The following is a 12,869-nucleotide window of genomic DNA, read 5'->3' on the forward strand; positions in this document are numbered from 1 at the left end:
GAGGGTGGAAACACAGGGTGTGGGTACAAAGAGGTCTTATTACTATCATGATTACAAATCATTATTCCCATAATAAGCTATTATTAACATGTATATGAATAGGTCCCTAAGAAATGGCAAGTCCTGGAGGAGCTGACCAAGATGGGGCGGCATTAGGACCCAGGGAGCCGTCTCCCAGTGCCGGGCCGGTGGGAGACGTCCTCTAAAGTTCATCGTCCTCTAAAGTCAGTAAAACTCGGGGAAGGGGTGGACTAATTCTTTTATTCAATTAATTTTTTTTTTTTTTTTTTTGGCTGCGCCTCACGGCTTGCGGAATCTTAGTTCCTGGACTGGAGCCCTCAGCAGTGAAAGCTCGGAGTCCTAACCACTGGACCACCAGGGAATTCCCTGGAATAACATTTCTTGAGACTCTGAGAGTTACCAGGCTCTGTCCTGGGCTTTTCACAGATGTAATCTAACTTATTCACTAGAGCTCGTGAGATAAGGATCAATTAATCCTCCCATTTGACAGATGAGGAAACTGAAGGATGATGAAGTTGCCCGAGGTGGGCGGGACACAGCCACCAAGGCGGAAGAGTTGAGGTTGGAACCCAACTCTGCAGAGATAGTATCTTTACACCACACTCTCCAGGCAGAAAAGGGAGGGGAGCCTTCTTCCCACCCCCTCCCTCCGTCTTCAGCTCAGCATCCGGGGAAAAGTCCCTTCTGGGGGCGGGGTGGGGCGCGGGATGGAGGGAGGTTGATTGAATCTGCAGAGGGGAAGCAACAGGCCCGGGTCGCGCTTGGCCTGGGGCTGACTCCACCAGGCACGCGGTCTAGGTGGGCTGAACTGCAGGCCCCTCCAGTGTGTGCCGGGGATGCAGGCAGTGCCATTGCCAGGTGATCCGTGGGGGGCGGGCCCCTCCTCCTCCACCGCGGGGAGGGGAGGCCGAGGGACCTCAAGGTTCCACTCTCAGCCGCACTGGATGGGGGCAGGCGCAAGACAGTGGGTCGTCCAAGCAGAGACAGCTGTGGGCAGCCTGTCTGAGGCCCAAACCGAAAAATCTGCAGATGGGGGAGGAACCCAACTTAAGCTTCATCCCCCCCCTTCCCCCGCCCCAACCCCAGGATCGGCCTCATTTTTCTGATTTCGCAACGCCAAGGGGGAGCTGGTCAAGCTAGGAGAGGGGGCAGAGGCTGGGGGCCAGGACTGCTGCGGCCTGGGAAGCTCCAGCAGCTGTCTGGCAACCCCCATACCGTGCGAGTCCCAACCGGTGCCAGTGCGCGACCACGGACCACCCCCCTCCCCCCAAAGCAGCGACCCCCTCACGTCTGGAAGACGCCGCCTCCTCCTCCCCCTCACTATCCCCCCCCTGAGTCCAAGGCCTGGAGGAGCTGTGGTCCCCAGAAACAGCAGACAGGAGGCCTGAAGGCGCCCCGCCCCCGGGCGCGCAGGGGAGAGGAGCGAAGGGGAGGAGAGGGGAGGGCCGGCCGGGGAGGAATGCTCGGCGCAGGAGGCGGGAGGCGGGCGCGGGACGTGTGAGGGCACATCCCGCGAGCTGCCGCCCGACGCGCAGACGGCCCGGGGAGCGAGCGGGCGAACGGGCGAGAGCGGGCGGGAGGGCGCGGAGCAGCGGCGGGGGCCGAAGCCCGGCGCGGGAGGCACCGGGCGCGCCGGCCGGGCCGCAGGGAGAGCCGGCGGGGCGCGCCGCGGCCCCGGCCCCGCGCGTGCCCATGACGGCGGCCGTGCTCCGGGAGGGCGTGTTGGAGAAGCGCAGCGGCGGGCTGCTGCAGCAGTGGAAGCGCAAGCGCTGCGTGCTCACCGAGCGCGGGCTGCAGCTCTTCGAGGCCAAGGGCGCGGGCGGCCGGCCCAAGGAGCTCAGCTTCGCCCGCATCAAAGCCGTGGAGTGCGTGGAGAGCACCGGGCGCCACATCTACTTCACGCTGGTGACCGAGGGCGGCGGCGAGATCGACTTCCGCTGCCCGCCCGAGGACCCCGGCTGGAACGCGCAGATCACCCTGGGCCTGGTCAAGTTCAAGAACCAGCAGGCCATCCAGACCGTGCGCGCCCGGCAGAGCCTCGGGACCGGGACCCTTGTGTCCTAGACCGCAGGCTAACGTCTTCGCTTCCCGCGGCCACGGACGTGGTGTCGTGGGTCGGGTCAAGTGAGTTCTTGGGGTCTGAGGCCTCCTTCCCTCTTGCCCTCCCGTCTCCTCTTTCCCCTACGGAGGAATTGTCCGCCCGCGCCCCCCACCCCCGCCCCAGCATGCCGCCTCAAAGCTGGCCGTCCTAGGGCCAGTGGGGAGGGAGAACCCAGGAGTCAACCCTGGGTGCCTGGGCCTGGGGCCAAGAGCCGGCCTTCCCCCGGGGCGCTGGGCAGGGGTCCTGAATGTGCCCGCCGTGCCTGAGAGGAAGATGGGCAGGATGAGCACCAGTGCCCCCAGGTTGGTTCTGCCCTGGCTGAGGTGGAAGAGGCTGGCAGAACAGACCTCCAGGCGGCTGGGCCTCTACCCCCACCGAGGCAGGGCTCCTGGGCTGTGGCTTTCAGGGAGCTGGGGGGGGTGGGGCGGAGGGGGGATGCGCTTGCCCCCCACCCCTTTCTGCTGTGATGACGCTCGTCCTGGAGCTTGACCGTGGGACTGAGGCAGGAAGACAGCCTCCCTCAGTGGCAGGGTTCTCAGGGTTGGGACCAGAACCAAGGAGCCGTAGTTCCCAAGGTGGGACCTTGGTGGGAGCTGGGCTGGGCCTGGGAGCTCCACTACTTGTTCTCAGTGGTGGGTTTTGGGTCCTAGGGCTGAGCTGTTGGGAAACCAGGAGATTTGGGGGGTGTGCAGGCCAGGCCACTGATGCCAAGGAGGGTGGGCCTGGTCCCCTGCCCCAGAGTGCCCGTCATGCTGGCTGGGCCGAGAAGGGAAGCTGGAGGAGGGGGTGGGGGCGGGTTTGTGGTCAGCAAGGCTCAGGGGAGGGACCAGGAATAGAACCTAGAAACTGTGGCTCCTGGCCCTGTGCCCTCTTCCCCAGATGCCGCTCCCTCCCGGGGGAACCGGGCGCAGGTTGAGGAAGGATCTAGTTGTCATTTCTCCCGTGGAAACCCATATCCCCCTCGCCCCACTACCACCTCCACCCTCCTGACTCTCCCTGTCCTGCAGCTTCTCACCTCACCAGGTAGGGTCCATTGAGCCTGGTGGTCGGTGCTGCACACCCCCGGCCCTCCTGTTAACTGCCTCTCATGGGGCAGTGAGGGGTCACTGAGAGGCCAGGCAGGAGGCAGACCTGCTGTCCTTAGAGCTGATCCTCTTTGATCCCCCAGGCCTCAGAGGCCGGGAGGAACAGCTTCCTGCAGTGATCACAGGGTGCTGTACAAATGCTGTTTTCTCCTGAAAGGTCGGAGCAGGTTGGGAAGCTCTGGTACAGACAGCTGCTGTGGATGCTCGCTGCCCGTGTTTGCCCTGCCCTGACTGCTGTTCTCTCTCGCCAGCTTCCACGCCCCCTTTGGCTCGTGGGGCGTGACTGTGCTCCATTTGGTGGACGCGTGGAGGAGGCGCTGGAGCGTCAGGGGCGGCCGGGGCCGGGGCCGGGGAGCAGGTCAAAGGCCCCGAGGGGCTGAGGATGAAGATCCAGCTCCTGGGTACTCAGACTCTCAGGATGTACCGGCTCAGGACCTTCCGGCCACCGGCCTGGCCTCCGAGATTGTGATGGGGAGCTGGCATCCAAGCCCCCTCCCGCCACGGCCCTGCGTCTCTTCTGCAGACTGCTAATCAGCAACCCCCCCCCCCCGGCTTGGTGCCGTGCCTGGAGGAAGGCAGTCCCCCGGGGGCGCTGAGCCAGCGCCCCAGGACTCGGGAGGCCAGGCTGGCGCTCAGAAGAGGAACCACCTGGGCTCGCCTCTGGATTTACTTTGGCGGGGGTAGCTGATGGGTCTGAGGCCCACACCTGGGGGTCATCTGCTGCTTGGGTCCTTCTGGGACCCCCACCCATCCAGGCCTCTCTTTGCACAGTTCTTCCCCCTTCCTGCCCCTCTTCCCCCACTGCGGTACTAGGCCTGGAGGTGGCGGGGTGGTTGGGGGGTCAGCCATTACCATTTCACGCCTGTCCACAAATGCAGACGCCCTGCAAAGGGCAGTGACCACACTGTTCGCTTGCTGAGTGAAATTCTTTGCCCGCCGCTAAGACCTGCTGCTTGGAGCATCTGTGTCCTCACCCCCACTTTCCCAGTCCACACCCCATCCTGAAATCTCCAGCCTGGGGAGGGAGAGACCCTGCAACCCAGGGGACATGGACTCAGAGGTCCTAGGGGAGGGACCATGAGACCTGCACGGGCCAGCTGGGTCTCGAGAGATGCCCTTCTGCCTGCTCTCCTGGGGGGGCGGCTCTGCATTCTGGGTAGGGCCTGTCTCTGTCATTTACACACTTGGGCCTTGTACATTAACACTGGAAGTCTTCTCTACGGGATGGTTGAAAAGGAATAATTTCAGCAGTGGGGAAACCGAGGTACAGAGACACAGCTGTCCTGAGTTACACAGAAACTGCTGATCGGGTAACCCACGTCCGGCCTCCCCTGTTGCCGAGCGGTGGCTGCTTGGCAGGAGCAGGGAGGCTGAGTGTCCCCTGCAACAAGTCGGGGTCCCTCAGTGCTTCCAACCTGTTTGTTCCCCTTCAGATTCCTCCTCCTGTCCGATCACGATCTCTATCCTTTGTCCCCGTCCCTCAGAGTCCTCTGCAGATTCTTGTGTATCTGATATATGAACTACATCTTACAATCAAATAAGAACTTACAAGTTACCAAGGAATTTTTACAGATATCTCATTTATGATCTCCTTAGGCTGTATACCCAGCCCATGATGGCAAATAAGCATCACCGTCCAGCTAGTGTGCTGTGATCAATTGGTGATGTCTGCCCTGAGCTTTGGGAGAAAGGTTGGGAGGTTGGCAACTCTTATATGTATGTGGGTGGAGGAGGTGGGGAGAGCATGGTGTCTGGCACTGTTTCCTTGATTGAAGCTACATGAAAGGCTTAGCTTCTCCATCCTGCTCTAAAGCAGCAGCCTCTAAAATAGAATCCTAAATAAATAAATAAATAAAAATAAAACAGAATCCTTGCTCTTTCCATCGAGCCCAAAGGTGACTTTGGTGATGGTGATGGTGAGGATTCAGGGAGGCATCCAGACACTCAGACGTGGGAGCGTGTTTGTGAGCAGGTGGGATCGGGGTGCAGGACACACCCATCCAGCAGACATGCCCATGCCTCTTGCAGCCAGGTGCTGCACTGGGCGCTGGGGTGCGGAGATGAAGAAACACCTGACCTGAGCCCAGAGCTCAGGGCGAGGAAGTGCCCGCCGTGCCAGTAGAGGGGTGTGAGCAGCACAGGCAGTGCCCTGTCCTCAGCGGAGCTCGCAGGGGTGGTTCCGGAGCTTGGCTGCTCAGGACAGCAGGGGGCACAGCCAGTGTGGGATGTCTGCGGGGGCACACGCAGTGCAGGGGGGGAGTGGGCTCCAACTCCTGGCCCCCCCTGCTTTTTGGGAACAGCCAGCCCTGTTGGTTCCAAGTATGCTTTGGTTCCTGTCCAAACCCAGCTTTGGCTGCTCCCCTTGCTAGGAGGTCGCAGCCCCTCTAAAGGGGGTGCTGCTGCAGGACCCCCAGCACAGACCCTCGAACAGACTCTCAGCAGACACTAGTGCCGGTGGCGGGTGTTGGGATGGGGATAATCACTCGAGCCTCGTAGCTGCTTGGAGGCGCCAAGAACTCGCAGCACGGGGATCGGGGCTTGCACAGTGAGTTTCGTTTTTTAAAAGATTCGTGACCTCTCTGGGGTGTCTCTCTGCTTCCTGGGATCAGGGGTGTCCTCGCCACTCTGGCAACTGAGTTTGGGAGAAGGAGCACGGGCCCTCACCCCAGGAGTGCTCGGCTGGACCACAGAGCAGGGTCAAGGTCTTCTGGGGGCACAGAGAGGCCCCGACAGTGCCAGCAGACATGCACGAGATGGAAAAACTTCGCTCAGTTGGGGCCCCGAGGACGCCGTAAGGCCAGGGCGGGGCAGTCGCCACCATCTTTCCATTTGCCTCAGCAGCCATGGCTCACTCCTGCCCGATCTCTGAGTCATCAATGGGAAAATGAGACGGGGCAAGTCCCAGCCTGGCGGCAGCTGGGAATCCACTACTGAGGCCGGGTGGGGAGGCAGGGGAGAAGGGCCGGGCTGGCTCTAGTCAGGTGAGCTGGGCTGGGAGCTGAGGCTTTGGCAAGAGCCAGCCTGTTGCAGGGAATGGGAATGAGTTCAAAGAGCTGCCAGAAGCAGAGGGTCTACAGCAGGAGGGAGCGGGCATCGCGCCCGTGACCCTGGAGTCTGGCCTTTCCCGGAAGCTGGGGTGTGGAGGCACCATGGCGGCCGCCCCACCAGGCCCAGGCGCAGGGACCCCGGCAAGACTCTGTGATTTGCTGTGTGCAGAGCTGCCAGGAGGCTGCACGTGAGCCCGGGCTGACCTCCTCCCAGCCACCTGAGTGTCCCGCCCAGGACGCAGTTCATCCTCCGGATTAAAACCTCCCGAGGTTTCCCCGATGCACCGGGAGCAAGCCCCAGCTCCCAGGAAGTGTGCCTTCCGATGTCAGGGCTCTTTCCAGTGTCCGTCCCCACAGTCCCCAGCCGGGGCCCCTGCATGGGAAGCGCCAGGTCCCAGGACTGGCTGGGGTCCTTTGCACCCACCCCACTGCTCACCCCACACCCCCCGCCATGGGGAGCCTCCCCGCTCAGTCCAGGCCAAGGAACTGCTCTCTGCTCCTCAGCCACGGCTCTCCCGTCACCACACTGCCTGGCGACAGTCGGCCACTCCCGTCACTTGTATGTTCCTGCTGCCTCCGAGTTCCTGGGACAAGGCAGGCGATTCATCATCACGATGGCAAACGGTAACCGAGCTTGCTCCGTGGGCACTGACCCACGATCAGCACAGGGGAGTCATGGAACGTCCAGCCGCTGAGGTTGTGGATTAGGTTTTACATTCAGAAACTGAGGCCCAGAGAGGTTATGTGACTTGTTAGGAGTCACACAGCGGCTAACTGGCGGAGGAGCCAGGATTCGACTGGGCAGTGGGCCTCTAGATGTGTTCTCTGAATCCACACCAGACGAGTACTTCTCACAGGATGAGCAGGTGAGTGACAGTGAGTTTGCCTGCGATTTCCTGGGAGAAGGGAGCTCACAGGTGGGCACTGAGAGTACACGCTGAGGCCTGGGGGCCGCGAGAGGGCCAAGATGGACCCTCCACAGACTCAGTGGAGGAGGCTGCAGGGGTGGAGGGGTGGCTGCAGCCAGGCCTTGAAACAGGAGGAGACACAGGGAGGTGTCCCCGGGTTGGGAGGATCTGTGGGTGCCCACAGGATCAAGGCTGGGGCAGGATCCCCTGGAACAATGGAGGGACCCCGGGTCGGGGGAGGGGCGTGAGAACGCTGGGGACAGTGCCGGTCCTGTGTTGGCCCAAATGCTGTTTGTCTCATCACCTGGGTACAGGGACTCCATCCTGCAGGGACAAGGGCTCTGGGCTCAGCAGATGTGACCCCATGTGGCAGCACCCTGGTCCCAGAGCCCCACAGGTAGGGCTCACCCCCTGCTGGGGCGACCGACCATCCCAGCTTGCCTGGGACTCTCCTGGTTTGAGCACTGAAAGCTCTGTGTCCCCAGAAGCCCCTCACTCCTGGGCACTCTGGGACGGTTGGTCAACCCCCTCCCAGCCCTGCCCAGGGTCAGGAAGCCTGGCCTCTCCCACCCTCCCCATCTCAGCAGTCAGCTCCGCCCACAGCCCTCGGCCCTGAGAAGGGACCATGCAGAGTCCCGGGCTGTGAGCTACTGTGCGATGGCCCATGGGCCCCTCCATCCCCTACGCTGGCTCCAGCAGACTTTCCTGCCGTCCTCAGAGGACGGTCAGGTCCCGGCTGCAGGGAGGAAGGAGAACCAAGTGTCCTCAGGGCTCTCCAATCAGCTCCACACCTGCTGCACCAGTGCCGAGCCTGCGCCACCCGCCAGGTGCTGGAGCCAGAGCAGGCAGACTGGACGGGGAGGAGGGCTGTGCGGTGGGGGCAGAGCTCTGGGGGTGGGGCGGGGTGCAGGGAACGTTTCAGGTGGTCCTTCCAAGGGGGTTAGGATTCTGACTCTAAGGGGGCGGGGAACGCACAGGGGAAGACCTGGCCTGGGCAAAGTTGCCAGGGCTGGAAAAGGTGAGGTGGCACAGAGCCTGGGAGTACAGCAGGTGAGCACAGAGGAGGTGGCTGACTTGGAGCTCCCTGGCCGTGATCTCCGCTTCTCTCTCCAGGCAGGGGGGAGCCCATCTCAAAGCCACTGTTCTTACACACACACCCCTTTATTTTATTACATTGAAGAAAAATGTGAAAGGACAGAAAATTATAAAGAGAGAAACAAATATCATCTCTGTGTTCCCATCTTTGAGGTAATCTTTGCTAGCATTCTGGTATATTTCCTTCTACATTTACTCCTATGCAAATATATATGTAATATATAATTATTATATATGATTTGTAATATGTAATTATTTTTCACACATGGGGTCATTATGTGTATTATATCTTGATTTTTTATGTATTAATATATTGTGTTATGAGGCCATGACATTAAATATTTTAATGCCTGTATATTATTCTATTATGTTTATATTATTTATTTGACATTCAATCCCTCATTCGTTGGATCCCCATGTTTTTTTGTTTTTTCCTTTGTTATATATAAGGCTGCAACGAACGTTTGCCTATTTAAATCTCTGTGTCTGGGGCTTCCCTGGTGGTGCAGTGGTTAAGAATCCGCCTGCCAATGCAGGGGACACGGGTTTGAGCCCTGGTCCGGGAAGATCCCACGTGCCATGGAGCAGCTAAGCCTGTGCGCCACAACTACTGAGCCTGCACTCTAGAGCCCGTGAGCCACAACTACTGAAGCCCGTGCACCTAGAGCCCGTGCTCCGCATTAAGAGAAGCCACCGCAATGAGAAACCCACACACCGCAATGAAGAGGAGACCCCACTCGCTGCAACTAGAGAAAGCCCGCGCACAGCAACGAGGACCCAACGCAGCCAAAAATAATAAGTAAATAAAAATAAAATAAATTTATATATAAAAAAAGAAATATTTAAATCTCTGTGTCTCTGGGTGTTTTTTTAAAATAATTCTTTTTTTTTTTTTTCTTTTTCACTGAATCAAAATTCTTTATTCTGGAATAACAATTTACCTGGATATGAAATGGTATTAAACATTACTTTGTCTTAGTATTTAAGATATTACTCCTTTTTCTCCTAGCATCAACTGTTGTTGATAAGAAACCAGTCAGTTTAATTATCGTACCTCTGTAGGTAATCTGGCCTCTAACTTTGGTGGCTTTTAAGATTTTCTCTTTATCTGATATTCTAGTAAAATAATTCTTTTTTTTTAATTTAAGTTTTCTTTTTTTAAAAATCAAAGTATAGTTGATGTGCAATATTATATAAGTTACAGATGTACAATACAGTGATTCACAATATCTATTTATAGTTATTATAAAATATTGGCTATATTCCCTGTGTTGTACACTATATCCATGCAGCTTATTTATTTTATACATAATAGTTTGTACCTCTTAATCCTCTACCCCTATTTTGCCCTCACCTTCCCTCTCCCCACTGGTAACCACTAATTTGTTCTCTGTGTCTGTGAGTCTGCTTCTTTTTTGTTATATTCGCTAGTTTGTTGTATTTTTTAGATTCCACATATAAGTGACATCATGCAGATTCTTTAGGAGAGTTCTTAGAGCGGCACGGCTGGGCCCGCTGGAGAACAGGGTGGGTGCGGGTGAGGTACTTCAGAAGGGCTGGTGGTCGCAGAGGAGGGAGACCTGGGGGCAGGGAGATGGGTGTGGGGAGCCGTGGGGGAACTGGGAGGAGTCGGGGAGACGGTGGGGAGACAGCAGCTGTTTAGGAAATGCCCGTGTGGGCAGTGACTCAGGTCACCCACGAGCAGGCGTGCAGGTGGCCGCTGACCACCAAAGCTCTAATCATAGCCGCGAGTGTGAATCCCACCGTGTCTTTTTGGCCACGCTACTTGGCTCCCATTAAAACGGAGACGATGATGGCCTACTTCCTGGATCACTGTGAGACGTGGTGGAGAGAGTGCCTGTAAAGGACACAGCGCACAGATGGTGCACACGGCCGTCTGTGAGCACAGCTGCGTAGAAATCCTCCCCGCGACCTTGCCCGCCTGATCCCCATTTGGGGGGAAGCCACGTGTAATTAACGTACCCAGGACCAACATCGAGCCCTCAGGGTGCGGCCTAAATTACACACAGACTCTGCCAGACTTACCTCCTGTCCAGACGAAGAAGTGCCACCAGGAGGAGTGGAAGCAGGGGCCCAGGGTGGGGGGACCCAGGCTCTTCCCACTGCCCCCGGGGCTCCCTTGGTTAGAAGGAGGCTGGAGAGAGAGAGCAGGTCAGGATCTGTCAAGATTCCTCGTCATCCGACTGAGCTGTGCCGCCACGATCTCCACCGACACCGCTAAGCGGGCTGCGCCCCAGTGGCCCAGAGCCCTGCACACACACACACACACACACGCACGCACACACGCACACTCACGCCTGTCCCCCTGCCCAGGAAGGGAGGGCAGGTTACCCACCACGCCTGAGTTCCCAGAGCCAGTCGCCCACCTAGCCCAGAGGAGAGGGCGGAATGGGGCCCAGGCCAGCCCTGGGAGCCTTGGCTGACGCCCTGTGGCGAGGGAGGTGGGCCTCCGCGCTAATCAGGACGGATAAAAGGACAAACGGAGCTTAGAAAGCGGTTCCAACAGCAGCACTTAGTTATACTTGACTGGGGTGGTCGGGGCAGCCGTTTGGAGCTTTCAGCTATTTGTGCAAAGGGAGACGTCAGACTCCGTGCTTTCCCCACTTCCAAACCATGAGTGGCAACGTGCATTCCCCCCTCCCGTGGGTCCAGCCACAATGGTCTGTTTCTCCAGCAAGACCCCTCCCAGCAAGGTCTCTGGAAGACCCCTCCCCCATCCTCTAATCTTTGTCCTCACCCTGTGTTTCTATCCAGGCCTCTGAGTCTCCAGGAACCTTCAGATGTGATCTTGCTGTGTTATCACAACAGCCTGTGATATTGCACTATTTCCTGATAGATGACGTGGTGAATCTCGGGCTGGGGGAGAGTAAACACTTGGGGTGCAGGAAACGCAGGGCTGCTGTGCGGGCCTCGGGGCTTGGGGCCCAGGCGCCTGGTGGAGATTTAGTGAGTGGAGTCTGCTGAGTGGTGTCTTACACACACACACACACACACACACACACACTGCGAGCTCCTATGTGTTCACTTAGCCTCAGAGGCCAGGGTCCTGGCCGCAAGGGCGACCTCATTCCTCCATTTCCTGTGTCTTCCTCAGACTGGTGCTTGCCTTGTGCTTTTCTTTGCCAGATTCCATCCTTATCAAATATTCCCTGCAGAAGGGGGCCCACATGGGCAGGTGGCCTCGGCCACACTCTTACTGCCTGGGGTCGGTTTTCACAGATAGAGACAGAGCAATAATCCTCTCTTTCTCCAGGAACACTGTGCAAATAAATAAGGTCAGGACACACAAGTGGGCACATAGTAAAACGTCAACTCCTGGGCCGCACTTGGGCTGGGCGTGGGTTCCCTGAGGTCTGCTCTCCGCCTGGCAGCCCTTATGCTCTGGTTTCTCAGTCGACTGCCACGCTCTTCCTGAGCCCCCCACTCCTGCTGACCTCGCTGGTCCCCGCTGTCCCTCTGAGACCCAGTTTGGGAGTCCCGGTGGCGGGCAGCCCCTAAGCAGCCCCCATTGTCTCCGCCCCCTGCAGGACTTGTGTGGACCCCACCCCTCGAGAGCGACTGGCCTGGTGAGTGGACGGGTTGCCACGTCTGCAATTAGGGCCACGTAAGATCCTGACGCCCACCTCGCTCACCGTGGTGCTCTCCCTGCCTCCTTTTGACGAAGGAAACGTCCGTGTTGGATGGGCCCACGTGGCAGGACTGAGAGTGGCCTTTGACCAACGGCCAAAGGGACCTGGGTCCCACCAACAACCATGTGGGTTTGGAAGCAGGTCCCTCCTGGTCAGACCTTGAGACGAGACCCCCTCCTGGCCGACAACTTGATTGCTGTCTGTGAGACCCCAGAGCAGAGGGCCCGGGGGCACGCCCGGATCCCTGGCCCTTAGAGGCTGTGAGATGATGCACTGTGTTGTCTACACCACAAGTCTGTGACGATCTGTCACTCGGCAACAGATAATGAAGCAGATGCTGTCGTCAGGGTTCTCTTCTGGCCCGGCTCTTCACGCACTCACTGCTGTAGCCTTGGTCCGCTTGTCTGCCTCCACCCTCCCGCCCCGGGGTAGGGACCACGTTCTTCTTGCCTTTCGTCTCTGGGCTGGCCCTGTGCTTGGCTCACAGGGAGAGGTCAGTGTTTGCCTAGTGCCTGAGATTCTAGAATCTCCTGAGCGGATGCTCAGGGCTTGGTCCAGTGGTCCTGGGGGCCACGTGAGGAAGCTGGGGCCTGGGGGTGAGGAAGGGCGGGTCTGTTGTCTCCCACGTGGGCAATGCACCTTCTCTCGCCAGCCTGTTTAGCCCAGGACACCCTGGAATGTTTCCAGGCCGGAACGATGTCCTTGGCCATTTAAAAGCATTATCCGTATGGCGGAGTAGACAAACTCCTTGAAAAAGATGTTCTCCAGCACAGCAGAGAAGACGAGCTACTTTGCTGGGAGCCAGACCAGGCACCGGACTCCTCGTGCCACCAGGCAAGGAGGACGCAACCAACAGTCTCCTGTGGCTGGTGTGACAAGTGACCACACATGTGGTGGCTTAAAACAACAGAAGTTCCTTCTTTCACAGCTCTGGAGACCAGACATCCGAAATCTGCATGGGG

The 12,869-nt window shown here is 58.3% G+C and overlaps 1 protein-coding gene across 1 annotated transcript; it reads left to right on the forward strand.

Annotated features, from left to right (window-relative positions):
* Nucleotides 1-1,488: 1,488 nt before the first annotated feature.
* Nucleotides 1,489-4,111, forward strand: PHLDA3 (pleckstrin homology like domain family A member 3). The gene is made up of 2 exons (XM_061185239.1): nucleotides 1,489-2,145; nucleotides 3,459-4,111. The coding sequence occupies exon 1, from the start codon at nucleotides 1,714-1,716 to the stop codon at nucleotides 2,083-2,085; it is 372 nt and encodes a 123-aa protein (XP_061041222.1). The 5' UTR covers nucleotides 1,489-1,713; the 3' UTR covers nucleotides 2,086-2,145; nucleotides 3,459-4,111.
* The last annotated feature ends 8,758 nt before the right edge of the window (nucleotides 4,112-12,869 follow it).

The sequence above is a fragment of the Eubalaena glacialis genome, chromosome 3 (assembly GCF_028564815.1).
Source record: "Eubalaena glacialis isolate mEubGla1 chromosome 3, mEubGla1.1.hap2.+ XY, whole genome shotgun sequence".
Lineage (NCBI taxonomy): Eukaryota > Metazoa > Chordata > Mammalia > Artiodactyla > Balaenidae > Eubalaena > Eubalaena glacialis.

Bases quoted from the DNA above. Each gene is read 5' to 3' on its own strand.
- PHLDA3 (XM_061185239.1), top strand. From the start codon at position 1,714: ATGACGGCGGCCGTGCTCCGGGAGGGCGTGTTGGAGAAGCGCAGCGGC.